General features: G+C 41.0%; 1 protein-coding gene across 20 annotated transcripts in view; it reads left to right on the top strand.

Annotated features, from left to right (window-relative positions):
* camk2d1 (calcium/calmodulin-dependent protein kinase (CaM kinase) II delta 1) overlaps nt 1-15,715 on the top strand; it is a 67,680-nt gene that overhangs the window by 28,771 nt on the left and 23,194 nt on the right. For 11 of the 20 annotated variants that reach the window (XM_030780431.1, XM_030780424.1, XM_030780419.1 and 8 more), the window contains exons 3-6: nt 3,839-3,898; nt 7,302-7,356; nt 11,463-11,528; nt 13,429-13,501. In XM_030780431.1, coding sequence (XP_030636291.1) covers nt 3,839-3,898; nt 7,302-7,356; nt 11,463-11,528; nt 13,429-13,501 — 254 coding nt within the window. Of the gene's footprint in view, nt 1-3,838; nt 3,899-7,301; nt 7,357-11,462; nt 11,529-12,422; nt 12,496-13,428; nt 13,502-15,715 lie in introns of all 20 variants that reach the window. The other 9 variants (XM_030780429.1, XM_030780428.1, XM_030780422.1 and 6 more) reach the window with 1 other exon arrangement.

Below are 15,715 nucleotides of genomic sequence, written 5' to 3'. Positions count from 1 at the left end.
AGAACTGATTCTCTGTGGAAACAAGACACAGTATCACCCGGTCAGTTTTACAAACTGTCGGGTCAGTAAAAAAAAAGAAAAAACTCAAGCCAGACTTATTCAGCAATCACAGTAATCACTCATCACAGTGGCTGTGTTAAATTATGAAGTTGTGTCATTATTGCATGTAGTGTCTTGATGGTGTCTGTATTGTTAAATACTAGGATAAATTCAGTTGGATGCATTTTATGGTATGTATCCATATTTTTCCACCTTGGGAAGAATGGTGCTTGCATTGAATTGAATTTGAAACACTGTCAGTGAAAACTGAATACTCCTTTGAAAAGAGCAGTATCTGTCGCTCCATCCTCTCTCTCTCTCTTTCTCAAACTCCCACACACGTTCAGTTTCTCTCTCTCTCTTTCTCTCCCCCTCCTCCCTCTCTTGGCAGCCTTTTCATACACATAAACACACACGCAGCACACACACACAAAAAGTCGTCTCTTTGTGGAAGTGTGTGTGTGTGTGTGCGTGTGTGTGTGTGTGTGCGTGTGTGTGTGTGTGTGTGCGTGTGCGTGTGCGTGTGCGTGTGTGTTTTTGTGTGAGAGAGGGGAAGCGATGGTGTTTAGCGTGCTGTTATGGGGTTGTGTAATAGCGCTAAGGCAGGCCTGTAGGGAATGGAGAGAGAGAGAGAGAGAGAGAGCGTTCTGAGGCTGATGATGGAGAGAGAGAGAGAGAGCACTGTAATCCCTGTTATGTCACAGATTACCAGGAGCACGCAGGGATGAGCTGGCCAGAGTCCGCCCGGCGATACTGCATGAAACACTGTAAGATCTCACCTGATTGGAGCAGCTGGGATTACAGCTTTGTGAAATGAGATCTTATTGGAGGGAGCAGAGACGGAACGTGATGAATCACATCTGATTCAAGCAGTCTGGGATTACAGTTGTACAAAAGAGCATCAGATAGGAGCTCTGGGGTTAAGAACTCCGTAAAAACACAATCGATTGGTCAAGAACACCCCAAAGAAACATCCGATTGGTTTCCTCTGGATTAAAACACAGATTTTTAGTACTGTAAAGCCAGATCAAACGTGATTAGAAATCAGGATTACAGAAACATGAAATGCATTTTCAAGACTTGGCTCATGTCTTTTATTCCTTCCTTCCATCCCCTTTTTATTTTCTCTCTCCCTCTTTCTCGCTCTCTCTTTCTCTTTCTCTCCCTCTCTCTCTCTCTCTTTGGATCTCTCTCTCTCTCTCTGTCTCACTCTCTTTCTCTCTCACTCTCTTTCACTCTCGCTCTCTGGACCTGTTGTTTGCTGTCCCCTGTCTCCTATCTCTCACACACATGCATGCAGGACTTCAGAGGCATTGATCTAAATGAAGGCCAGTATTGATGTGGATTTTAGTATCGACCAATGCTCCATTCTCTCACTCTTCATTCCCTATTTGTTTGACTAACTCAGGGGATCCCAAACTTTTTTCTTTTCTTTTCTTTTTTTTTTTTTTCCTCAGCCCAACCCTTTCAACCCAAATTATTTTCCTCAAGTACCCCACTGAGATTTGAGCTAATTGAATTTAATTTGACATTGACGTTCCCATCACTATCTCACAAAACGTCTGCAGTACCACCACTGACCCCCGGGGGTTCTTGAACCCATTGTTGGGAACCTGTGGACTAACTGGAAGAGGTTTTCACTGGAAGCGCTCTATTCTCAATTGTCAGTGGAAGCAGTACAAAGGCAAACAATTCAAATTCAAGACGGAAAGGGAACCAAAAAAAAAAAAAAACACAGACTAGCACTTGATCCACTGTAAGCTTTGTTGAAAAGCGCTCCAGTGCTCATGTGGGCAGAGTACAAACAGTATTTTATTAGAATAATGTTGCTGTGGAGTGCATTGTTATGGTGAAATGAAAGTTTATGGGGAGTAGTTGAGTTCCTGTAGATTCTCTTTTAGATAGAGAAAAAAGTTGGCTCGAATCAAATGTAGAACACAAAAAGTCTCTCTCCTGGCTGTGGAAACACAAGTAATACGTGACATGCAGAAATTGTAAGCTTTTCGTTGACCTGATCAGTCAACAGTCATGGACACACACGTACACACACACACAAACACACACTGCCCTTCAGCTGGCTGCTAACTCAGCTGCTCAATCTATACCCAATCAAGTGTGTTATTCTAATAATAGTTATTAAACATGATGAAACAGTATCACCAGCGGGTACCAGACAAGTGGTTTGTTTTATACACAAACATTGATTAGACCCAAATCATCTGACTCATTATCAACATTTTCGGTTTGTCCTGTCAGGGCAGGTTTGGTACTTTAAATGACTGATGTGGAACAGGAATGAATCATGAAGTTTTGAGTGGAAGAGTGTCTTTTCCTTGATCAGAGTGGATTTTAACTTATTCACACACAAGGAACCCATTTGGGAGTTTTCTCTGTTTTAAAAGAATCATGTGAAACTCTTGAATAAAACAGCATGAGTTCTTTCAAAGTATCAAAATTTTATGATGTATCATTGAGGTTGAGAGCGTATATGCATTTGCGTATAATTTTTTTTCACTCGAGATCTTCTCTGACAGGGGAAAAAAAAAAGAAAAACAAAACCTCCCAGATTGCCCTTTAGCTAATTTACCGAAAAATTTCCAGTAAAAAAAAAAACCCTACCCTCGTTCACAGACGCGTTTTTAAAAAGAGAAATCCCAAAAGGTTTGTTCCTAACACTGTTGTTATTCGCATCACAGTGTTCTGCTCATGACACATAATGTCTTTCTGTGCATCTGATCTTCACTGCTAGTACGGTACTAGTGGTATAGCACCGAGAGTGCTGTGTTTTGATCTGATGACGACAGCGCGACCAGTTCCTGTCCCCAGCAGCAAAGTCTGAGTCGTATTGAGTGACCTCAGTCAGGCATGTTTTGACATTCTCCCTCTCTTACCAGGCTGATGTACCGTGACACTTGACCACACATCTCGAGATTCAAACGGAACCATGACTAATGCTAAGACCTGAATTATTAAACGCCATAAATAAATGGGGGAGGGGGGGGGGAGAGAGAAATTCCTACAAGAACCTTGTCAAGACACGAGCACGTTTTTTGAAATATTAAAACGTGTTTTCTGTTGTTTGTTCTTGTTGTAAAATGCATGCATTTGACGTTGCGTAATATACGTGCTTTTGCGTTTCTACTGTGAATTGTACTTCAACAGTAATCAGAGAACAAAACATAAACTGTATATCTGGTTGGCTCACCGAAGCCCCAAAGAATAACCCTACATTAAAAAAAGACCAGAACAAAAAAAGAAAAAGAAAAGAAAAAAAGGTTGCTCTGCTCTTCTGGCTCTGTTGTTTAAGTCTCACATTTAGACACTTTTCCTGTGAGAGTCAGAACATGTTGGTTTTAGATGAAAGTTGAGGTTAGACGTGTCGTCTCTCTTTGCGTCAGTGAGCTTATGAAATCGTAAAGGTTTAGTGTGTGTGTGTGTGTGTGTGTGTGTTCTTCAACACGTTCTTTTTGCGGGACAAAAGTTAAGATCTTACTCATTTTCAGACTCTGTGTCGTGAGGAAACTCAATAAGTCAGTAAGAAAAGCATTAAAATGTAGGGTTTCCTCAGTCAGTGAAGCCACTGTAATCGTAAAATCAAAGTTAACTGAGTACAGTTTTCAGAAGGGTGCCCCGTAAGTCCTTGAAATGGTCTGTATCGAGTCATAAACCATTGTTTTTTTAGGTTTGTTTGTTTGTTTGCATTTGGGCATTTTGATCCTGAATTGTGTGACAATGGAATGCACTTTGTTTATTCAAAAAACACTTACATTGCTCTCTGTCCCTTTCTCCTGCCACACAGATCACCAGAAACTGGAGAGAGAGGCCAGGATCTGTCGTCTTCTCAAGCACCCCAACATCGGTAAATCTCCACCATCGACACCAACATATCTGACACTGAACACAAGTTCATCCTCATTTCCTGTCAATGAAAAAAAAATCCCTAAACCATATCAGCAACTAACCATCATGCTATTGCTTCATCTATACCGTAACCCTCTAACCCTGATCTTAGTCGACCATGAATTTATGCTCTTGTAATAATAACGTATTACTTGATTCTAATAATCAGAACAATTTACACGATCAGTTAAACACATATGAAATCTATATATTGTGATATTAATACCACCTCCTCATTAGAACTCACTAACTGCCACACACTTACTTTCCCTTCTCATCTAAAAGTTATTGCTAAGACTTCTCTCTTTTGCACAAACATATTTACCTTGAGAATTTCTGAGAAATAAAGTAAATAGAGAAAGGCTGAATACATGATTCCTTAGCAGAAACATTGTTTCTTTGTGAAAAAACTGAAAAAAAAAGAAGAATCACCTCAAAAGAGGAGCTTTCGCCTCCACTCTGAACATAGCTATGATCCCAAAGCACTTCAGGTACTCCACCAACGCTACTGTGATGCGCTAGCACGTTATGCAAGAGCAGAAAAAAAAAAGAAAACTAGAAGCAGGAAAGCTACAGCTTTGTTACTTTCCTACCTCAATATCTGTCACTTGCCTTCTTAAATTTCACCTTGTTTTTTTGGAGGGGGGGGTGGGGGGGGGAGAGAACTTGCACGAGCTCACTCATTCGGCAAAACATCCGCCCAACTACCAGTTGACACACCACAACCGTATTTGAAATAATCTAAGTTTGAAATAAACTGGAAAAGACTCAGAATTGTGAAGCGAGTTTTCTGAAAACGAGGGTGGAGCCAGCCAGTTTACCAACCAAAATCCCAACAGAGGCGACTGCACACTGGAGTAGACACGTCATGATTGGTTATCTCGCTCAGTGGGAGCGTTTATTAAACGATAGTTATTAAGATTAGGAAACTTGATGGGCGGGGGTAGGGGGATGGGGGAAACAAACAAAAAAAAACCCTGAAAATCCCAAATCTGCCATCGCACAAGCAGAAAGTACACTGAAGCAACGACAATGGAGCCAGTGCCCACCTACACCAGCCTCCGAGGCAGCCGCAGGAGTGTGGGCGACCGCTCTCTGTAATTAAAGCCGCTCTAATGGCATAGCTTCACACTGAAATGTGTGTTTTTTTTGCTGGAAGGGATTTTTTTTTTCTCTGGTTTTTTTTTTTTTTTCCTCCACATCTCATCTTTCAAGAAAAATGAGTCCGGAGGTGGTTCTGGGCATGGGTTTTGACCCGTTCTGTTGTTGTTTGATACACACTGGTGTTAACACACATGATTACTTAAAGGCACGTCGCAGGGGAAAAAAAAAAGAAAAAACAAGAACATGAGAAATGGAGGTGTGGGATGTAGGGTGTTGTGCACTGTGAGGTTTAGTTAGTGCCACATCGTTTTAGTTTTATTGGCAAACAGCTGAAGGTTTTATTTGAATGATATATTGAAGGGTGGTTCAAAATGATGTTTTGGGTGGTTTTTATTTGAGGTTATAAAAATATGTAAAAAGCTTTCATTTTCCAGTATATGAAACCCCAAAGAAAACCAACAGCGAGAATCAAATTCAAAACCTTGCACAGATTCTGTGATGCTTAAAGACCAATTTTGCACCAAAAAGAAGTCACATTTTTTTTCTGATGAAGCTTTTATCAATACTTAGTGAAAAGACTTATTAAAAGATTATTTTCAGTCATACATTGTTCTACACAATTTTTCTGTTATAACTGATATGGTCCATTTGTACTGTGATAATCATTAACACATCAAAACTACAGAGGGCCATCTTTGGGAAAGCCTGCTGCTCCACAGTTACCATAGCAACGAGAGAGGGCAATGAGGTGTGTTGCAGACAGGAGATGTTTCAGAAATTCATACAGAGGGAATTCCTCTCTCTCTCTCTCTCTCTCTCTCTCTCTCTCTCTCTCTCTCTTTCTCTCTCTCTTTCTTTCTCTCTGCATCAAGCACCTCCAATAGAAAAGGTCAAGCTATCTCATTCCTCTGTGAGACTACAGAGGGAATCGTTTTATCTGGCGTGCACCGTCTCTCAATCAGGCCGTCCTAACGATCTCCCCTCTCCTCCTCCAATATGAGAATTCAGCTTTTCGCTCAGTCTTGAGAAAGACTCACAAAGGTCATATTACAGAAATAGAAACATTCTCATACTGTTCTTTCATATCCCCAGACAGATCTGGAAAATTAAACAAGAGAGTCAAATCAAACTCACAACTGAGAGAACCATGCTCAGTTTCTGTGTGTACTAACATAGAAGCAGCATATGGTGTTGATGGTGTCAGACTATTTGCACAGTGTACTGTTTCTAATACTGGCTCACTTAATAAACATTATACAGTGTCGGGCCACTTTATAACATCATGGTAGTCAAGGAAACAGAACCAAGTGTCATAATTATGAAGAGTTCTAAAGCCAAACAGCATGCAGTACCACCTCAGCAGTTCAAACACTACTAAACAATTGGAATCAACTGTTTAAGAAAAAAAAAAAAAACATGCTAAAATTGAGTAATGTCTTTGTGAGATAATGTTTTGTGACGTGAAAAGAGTTCTGGCATGACAGTGTATACCTTTAAAAATGTGCCACATATTTCAATGATCCTGTAACGCTGCATATCAATTTTAAGGACAGACCAAATTATCAGCAAAAGCTGTCTCACACGCAGTACCTCCTAAAATGGATTTTTACAAGAAACGAATAAAAATATTGTTTTCATTCAAAGCCTGTCAGGCTGCCTAAGGTTAAACCAATAGAGATTTTTATAGAGGTTTTATTGCATTGGACTGTGTGCTAATAGCACCCACTGTCTAACGGCAGTAGACCTTCTTGTTATATAAGGCCAAACATTATGTCATGCTCATGAAAACCTCGTTAGGCTGTATAACGGGTGGACTACCCTGACATTAGTTAATTAAGTCTATTAATTATCTCAGTGGACTTGAGGTAAATCTGGATGATTTTAAATTGGGCATTATTTAGACAAATGCACCACAGCACCCAGAGGTTTGTCCGTTCCTCAGTAAGATGGATGTGCGGTTTATTCAAGTGAGAGGTTTGTTATGGATGGAATATCGAAAGCTCGAGGCAGAATGATTTAGTCCAAATTCATGTAATTCGAGTAATGGATGAGTTTTTCTTGCCTTGATGTCTCTCTCGGCTTGTGAAACACTTTTTCTTCATCACACACACACACACACACTCAGAGTTACTAATGGCAACCTAACTAAACTAAGTTGGAGAGTGAATCTGTTGATGTCATAAGTTGAATCTAATCTCTCTCCCTCTCTTTCTCTCTCTCTCTCTCTCTCTCTCTCTCCCTCTCTCTCTCTCTCATAGTGCGACTCCATGACAGCATATCCGAGGAGGGGTTCCATTATCTTGTCTTTGATTTGTAAGTGGCTGCTTCTCTGTCTCTGTCTCTGTCTCTTGGGATGACTGTCTCACTGCATGCTCGTGTTTATTTGAGACGACGAGGGGGTGACAGTTCAACATTTCCTGTAATCACCGGTTCAAATTACCCAGCCCTCTCAAGTCACACAGCAGTACATTGGTACCGTGGTCCAGCACAACCATACCTGGTCCATTTTATCTGTTCATTACCGAACCCTTGGCCCCTTGAACGTGCCGTGCAGATGGTACGCATTAACCATATTGTGCAGCGGTCTGGAGATCTGGAGTTGGGAAATACCAGTTCAAATAAACCCACCTCCCCGGCACTGCACAGATTCAGGAGAAGAGGTTGCTCAATAGCATTTGGAGGGGTTCATTGAAATATTCTTTGTAAATATGGTTAAGATTGCTGATCCATGGCTTTAGAGGGCTGCCAACACTGAAACTCAACGAGAAGGTGATTATTGTTTAGAGAAAGAACCGGCTGGCGGGTTCTCAAATGATGGTGGACGGTTGGGGGGGGGGGAATTGAGAGTGAATTTAGCGCTCGCAGAGACAGCTGGGGACTAAGGCAGCCAGCAGGATTTGTTTGAAAAGTTTTTCTGTTTGCAAAATACAAAAAATGTGTTGTTTAAATATATCTATATTTACATTTGACAAGGGAGTACTGAGGTAACTATTAACTTGTCTGTATTTCATACTCTGTAGAAATCACTAAGAGTTGTCAGCTTGCTTCTCCTTTCTCAGAATGAAATGGAATAATAATCAGATTAAATGTTTAATAAGACAGCAGTATGTGTGTATGTGTTTGTGTGTAGGTGTGTGTGTGGGTGTGTGTGGGCACACACACAAACCCACAAATACACCCTAACTCACAAATATGCTTGTGTGTGGGTGTGTGTGTGTGTGTGTGTGCGTGTGTGTGTGTGTGTATTGTTTTGTGGGCACGAGTGTGCATGCTTGCTCTAATTACATTTCCACTGTCAGGGCATCTGCTCCTCTCGTGTGTCTCGCAGAGCGTGTATGCGTGTCTAGGAGGGAAACTAACTGGTCCAGATGTGCATGTTCACTTCCTCCCTCTCTAAACATCTGTTCACCTGGTAGTTTTACCCACCTCTCAGTGCTTTATTTAGTCTGCTTTATCCAGTCTGCTGCTCTCGCTTTGAATATCTCTGAAGATATCATATGAAGCGGCACGGTATTCTTGCGTGCACGACAGCATTAGCGATGCTGTACTAGACGTGCCTTAAGGTCACCCTCGTTAAAACTGTCATGATATAACCAACATGCATATATTCAGACATTTTAACGAATATTCAAATATTTCGCACTCACACACACACACACATACTCACTCACACAATGAATACAAATGAATGCATAGTGATGGAGGATAATGAGATCAGCTTCCCACTGTGCCTTTGTAAAATCCTAGCAATACCGGTTACAAAAAAAAAAAAAAAGAAAAGAAAAGAGTAGGAAGATGGGCCGGAGTGCTGAAGTATGATGTGAGTAGTGAAAGCATGAGTGAGGAGACTTTCTGGAGCAGGAGAGAGTTAGCGTGGACTGAGACGATGAAGAGGGCCATATGCATTCTGGTGAGTCACGGCTCTGGTGTGAGAGAGAGAAGAGCTGGGTGGCTGTACACTGAGGGCCTGAGGCCAAGCCTCTAGTGTCTTTCCCCCTTTTTTTTTTTTTCTTTTTTTTTTTTGTCCTTTCACTTTTCACTCATTCCTTCCCTCTGTGTCTACTGGAAAGGCCACCGGCTAGCCCTCTAGCATTTTTACTACTTCAGACTTTTAACAACCTGATCTTAATTCATTTATTGCCCCGCGTTTACGCTGGTTCTGTGCGTCTTTTTCATTCATTCGGCGAAAGGGAGGGCTCGCCACCTTTGGTGTTCAATGGATTTCTCCACGTAGACAAGCAGTCAGCCGCTAGCCTTCCCTTTTTTTGTTTTTCATCGACAAAAAACCTGAGTAGAGCAGTAACAGTTTTTTTGTGAAACATTTGTATCTCTGAAATCATATCAGTCACGATGAAGATTTTTTGCTCTCTCAGTAAAAAGCAAGTGCCAGCTCCAAGTGTTAGCGTAGCGAAACACATATGTCCTGCAACTCAAGACATTTTGTACAAGAGTTTAATCAGTGGCCTGGTCGATCAATTTATTGATGCTCAGACGATTTCTAAATACCTTCCATATCTCGTGCTTTGAATGGAATCAACTGATACTGGAAAGTTGTACATCTATCAGAATTCCTCATCTGAACTTTGCTTTCTTCTGTCCTTTGAACAAAACATTCTTCCTAAAAATGATTTGAAATCACTCCAAGCGACAGCAGGGCTTTTGTTTTCTACCGCTTTAATCCAGACTTCAAGTTGACAGTAATTGTGGCTTTTTTGTTGGCACTGCAATTCATACACTCTCTTTCAGAACAAAACACACAATATCCTGTAGTCTGTCATCATGTCCAATAATCTGCATACTGTCATTCATATTTTGCCTTTGATTTAGATATGAATATTATTGTCTATGGTTTCAGTGGTATTTCATTTTACTTCTCTTTGTCCCCCTCTTCCTGTCTCGCTGTCTGTCTTTTCAACTGTGCAAACAGTTGTCTTTTTTTCTCTCTCTCTCTCTCAATTAAATGTTTTGGGACTTGTTATTCTGTAATGTTGCAAGTGTGTTATGTCATCTGAGAATATAATGGAGTATTTTTTATTTTTTTTAATGTACACTGAAATGGACAGTCACTGTTTCCGAAAAGCATTAAACTATTGCTTGTTACATTTCAGGCTAGGCAGCTTTCTCTCAAATTAGACGTCTGGCTAAATAAAAATAATAGGAGTCTAATGGACTGCAAATCAAATTGATAAAAAAAATGTTTTCGCTAGAAGCAGCCACTGTCTACATTTAATTGGGTTTTTTATTAGGTCACAGTTAGATTTGTAATCATGAATCATCAGCATCTTATGTATGATCCTTTCTAGAAGTTTCTGAGCTTGTGTTCCAAACACCACATTCTAAAATCTGAGCACCATCCTAAAATCTGAAATTTGAAACCTTAGTGTTAAAATTTTTTCAGATCTTGTTTGACAGTGTAAACGAGGAAAAGAAATGGTTTTAGGGCTTTAAGAATTAAGCATTTATGAAAGACAACAGGCAAGTCAAACAGTGGACAGTGAATCATATAGAGTAATTCTCAGTGCTTACTCATTTTCACTATAATGGGCACACTGTCTTTCCAAGCCACAAAATGGAGTGTTTCCTGATGCAATTTTGCTGGTAACTACAGCATAAAGTGTGTGTGTGTGTGTGTGTGTGTGTGTGTGTGTAGGTCTGTGAGTGTGTGCATGCATGCCTGCGTATGTGTGTTAACACAGCACTGCCGCCTCCAGAGCAGGGCCCAAACACAACAGTCTTTGTTGGCTGTTGTCCGTTGAAATGTTCCAGTCCCTCATGTGCCTGTGCCCTGATTATTTGGCGTTTTTGGTTTGAGAATGCATTCTTTCACAGTATTCCTTCAAAAAACTGTGACGCACAGACACACCTATTTACAATAACCACTCTGTATCCTCTAGTGGCTGACACACCGTGGCTTTGTGGCAAAGCTGGTTATGCATTTTTTATTTCCCTCTGTGTCTTTGGTCAAAAACGCAAAACGTTTAGCATAAGCATCGCAGTGGCTGCCAAACGACCTGCGTGTGTACTGTGCAGGAGAAGGAGCAGGAACATTTCATCCACGGTCTTTTTTTTTTTTTTTTTTAGGTGTAAATATGATTTTTCTTTCTGGCATTTTAGTTGACATGACCAGAAAGTAGTCTATCATGAGAAACCTGAGTCATAGCAAAGATGGTAACATTATCTGTTATCTGCGTTATCTGGCTGTTATACTGTGGATTCTTCAACAGTAAAACACAAGAGGGAGGGGGGGGGGGGGGGGGGGGGGGTTGGCACTCATTTTCCCCCTTCAAGTTCGCATGCTCTTTCAATCAAACTGACAAAAATGTCTCATCCATTAGAAAGCCTAAACAACAAATAGTAACCTTCACAGCTTCATGAGTGGAGCTCAACTTGTTCATTTCTTTTCCCTCTGACACACACAGAGTTACTGGAGGGGAACTGTTCGAAGACATTGTCGCCAGAGAGTACTACAGTGAAGCCGACGCAAGGTCAGTGCCCCCGAGAACAGCAGTTTTCATGTTGACAAAACCGATTTGACTTAACATATTGCTGTAAGTCATCGCTTATCTTGTTCCTATCTTAAATTAGTGAGAAGATATTACTGACTTAGATTCAAGAATTGACGTCATTTGCCGTTTCAGTCAGAACAGACATACAAATTCAACTAGTGTTTCAATAATGAATAATAATGAATATTTTAAAATAATGAATATTTTTAGCTTCTCTGATGGATCACGCTTTGCAACTTCGTGATGCATGCATTTTTTTTTGTCCTTTGAAACTATGCGTGAACAGACAGAAGTTAATGTGTCTCTGCTGTACAGTTTAGATTATTATTAGATCTAATTTTGCAATCTGTGCTTTCTGTGCTTTTCTTTTCTCTTTTCTTTTCTTTTTTGGAGACTCTTCTGCTCTGCATAGATGTGTCAACTCGTAATAGATTTGATAGGGTTTGATATCATGTCTTCCATGCTCTGCTGCCTTCTACTGAGGTGACCTGTCTTGAGGTCTTATCCGTTTTGTTTATTCTCTTTCTGTGTAATGTCTGTATCATATAAATAATGCAAATAAGGACATTTAATATGAATCGCTACAAGCTGACATTTTCTGACTGGCTCTGGAATTAAAACGCCAAAAAAAAAAAAAGGCTGCCTTCCTTGTCCGTTAGCAGTGTGTTTATTTTACTTTTTGTCTTCTTCTCTGGTTAGTTTCTTTTTCCTCTATTTTTTTTTTTTTTTGCTTGGATATGTTGTTTTATTTGTATGTTTGTGTCATTTTCTGATGTGTCTGTTGAAGTGTTCTCCTTTTCCTCTTCCTTTTGTTTTTCTTTTCTTCCTCTTTTTTTTTTTGGCTTCCCACTCTTTCGTCTCTCTCCTCCGCAGTCATTGCATACAGCAGATTCTAGAAAGTGTAAATCATTGTCATCAAAATGGCATAGTTCACAGGGATCTAAAGGTTAGTACACTGGTATAGAACCACTCCCCTCCCCTCCAACGCCCAAAACCGATTAACAACAACCAACCATCTCCCTTACCATAGATTCCCTTAAACCTCCACTGCACCCTGTCAACTCCCCTCTCCCTGCCACTCAGACAGGTCCCCCCTGTTAGAGCCTGGGAGGGAGATGTGTGCGTGTGTGTGTGGGGGTGTATAACAGCACTCACTCCCCCTCAAAAGCCAAGGCGATGTGCATGTAGCATCTTTGATTCTCGTTCGACACAACGGCCGTGAGCCTCAACGACCAGAGGGGAGGTGTTTTGGGGAGCGTAGGCTCTCCTGTTCCCTGTTCCAACGGGACCGCAGGGAAGACGAAGCTCCCCTCGCCTCCTCACTGGGTCAAGTTCATGGCTGAACCTGGAGCAAACACCACTTCTGGTTTGAGATGTGGGGGAGCAGATAGCAGTAGATGGTGATGATGTATATAGAGCCCTCTAACAGATAACGAAAAGCAGATGTGCATTAGTCGTTCTTCTGAGTTCAAAATTTCCCAAGTGGTGCATTCGGTAATTTGACTGCATATTCAAAAAAAGCAAATACATATTATCAATATAATTATACTAATAAAATCCTCCAAATACTCTCAAATCAATGTTCCTTTTATAAAATACCCCTCCACCCCCAACATACACACACACACACGCACACACACACATGCCCCCATCATTAATTAATTTGCGTAATTCTCTTTTAGATCTAAATGGTTTTGGACTGAACACAACCAGTCATTCTTAATTATCGTCTTAGAGGTGAACGCGGCTTGCGTTCCTCTGTCTCACTAAACATCATCACCGCTTTCTGGTGAAGCTCCTACCCCAAGTCTCAATGCGAATGCACAGACAGTGAGTGTGAGCTTGTCACTAACCCACGCCCCCTGGTGTTTGCATGCAGTCATTGCATTCAGCAGATCCTAGAGGCCGTGCTTCACTGCCACCAGATGGGTGTGGTCCATCGCGACCTGAAGGTGAGTAGAGATGCTGGGGGGGTGTCCCAAAAAAAAAAAAAACAGCCCTTATTCTTTCTTTTCCTTCTCCCTTTCTTTCTCCTTCCCCTCCTTCACCCTTTCTCCTCTCCTCTACACAAAAAATGGTTTACATGCAGCATTTGTAACTTTTCACTATCTATCTTTATCTATCCTTTTTTTTTTTTACCAAAGAAACAATTCAGGCATATGAGACCAACAAAGAGTGTAGTCACAGAATTATTATTTTTTTTTTTTTCTAAAAATGGCCCGCAGGAGGGGGGAGTCTGTTACGCTTATTAGCACCAAGCATCATAGATGCGTGAATGGCCGGCATGGACGATTGTATTTATCACCGCCAGTTCCTCTGTGATGTTGACTCTGATATGGAGTAAACAGACTCGTATCCGCGAATAGATACCGATAAACTTTTAGGATAAGCTCGGTTTGGTCTGCGCAGACACAAAAGGAGAACGTAGTTCCGTTGAAAATCCCAAAGAAAACGTCTGTGGTCTGCATCGCTTACTGTGACGTACAAGGAATCGCTCGGTTCTGTTGATTTTGAACGGTGCTGATTCTGAAGTATGTAAACAGTGATTTGAAGACTTAAAAAAAAACAACAACAATATCAGTTATGGCTCTACAATGTTCGGTGTAGTGATAAAGTGGTGCTAAAATAAAGTGTGGTCTGTTGGACACTGTAATTCCCATCCCCCCCAAACGAACTATGAATGAGAAAAGCTATGCTGGGCGCTAATTTGCTAATCAAATGAGCCAGGTGCACCCAGGGGCTTGTGTTAACCCCTGGAATAATCAGCCCAGCTTTTGCATTCACCCCACCCCAGTCTGACTTGTGATTGGCCATTACCTCACTGTTACCATGGAAAGCTGGGGCACTCACAAAAAACAAAGCAAATAAGGACAATTCAACAAACAAAAAAAAAAAAGAGAGAGAGAGATCTTGTGAAAAGGAGCTTTGTTTCAGGATTCGCCAAAATAGTTAATGCATGAAGCTAGACAGACGTTGTGGCACCTATTTTCAGAACCATTTCAGGACGTTGACAGACTGTTCACCAGCTGGATTCCTTAAGTATCCCAGTCATATTTGACAGGGTTTATGGGTAGGAATAGTTTGTCCTAATTTACAGTTAGACTAGGCAGTAAGACAGTTCAGACTTTCTTCTTAACTTCTCCCATCCTATCTCTCCTATTAATGAGTGGATATCTCTTTAAATGGGTTCGTCGCTGACAGCAATGAAACTGAAAAACCGAAACGGAAAATCAGAATCCCTTCACACTTCTCTAATTTCTCCTCTTTTTTTTCCCCTTCAGCATTTTCCTTGTTTAAACACCCACACTGTTTTCCTCATATGTTCTATCTCTTTCTCCTCTAAGTCTGACTCCTTCTTTCCACATCCTTTCTTTCTTTCCTTCTCTCGCTCCCTTTTTCCCTCTTTCCCTTTCTCTCTCTCTATCTACCGCTCTCTCTCTCTCTTCCGCCCAGCTTCTCTAATCACTGATTCTGTCCATTTTCTGTTTGTGGGAGAATAAGTGAAGGGTTTGGAAATGTCTGTGATTGGCTGATGATACAGTCAACCCTTTCTCCAACCGGTCTTCTCTTTATGTCTGGAGAGAGAGAGAGAGAGAGAGAGACGTTGCTGAAAAAAATAAAAATCAAAATACTGGGTGTCAGACTATTTAGAGTAATTGAGGGTTATTATTGGTAATAGTGGCTAAACTGAGGCCCACAGAAGCAGAGCAGGTTTGTTAGATAAACACTGGACCATGCTGAGCTGCGCAGCATCTGTAAGTCAAGGTAAATTAAGCTGTTCATTTAATCCTCTCAGTAATACCTGAAACAGATTACATATCCGCTGAGCAACAGATTATAAATCACAGGTAAAGATTGCAATTACAATGTTTATATACATTTTGGCTTCAACAGAAAAAACCCAAAAAGAAAAAAACCTAGCTGATATGTTAAAGATGAGGAGGTCATAACCCCCCACCACCCCCCCCCCCCCCCCCCACCCCACCCCTACACACAAAAAACTTGTGGAATGAAATTAGAGAAGCAATAAAAAGCAGATAATCACAGCTAATTGTGTGATGTGGGAGTGCAGCCGTCTTAGAAGACCAGTTTGCTGCACTTGTTTACCTCTTTAAGGATCTTTTTGTCTGCTAAAGAGAACCAGGGGGTATGTCTCCATACTTATT

This window comes from Chanos chanos, chromosome 7, assembly GCF_902362185.1.
Source record: "Chanos chanos chromosome 7, fChaCha1.1, whole genome shotgun sequence".
Lineage (NCBI taxonomy): Eukaryota > Metazoa > Chordata > Actinopteri > Gonorynchiformes > Chanidae > Chanos > Chanos chanos.
Note: the sequence above shows the minus strand (reverse complement) of the source record. Positions and strands in the feature narration are given on the sequence as shown.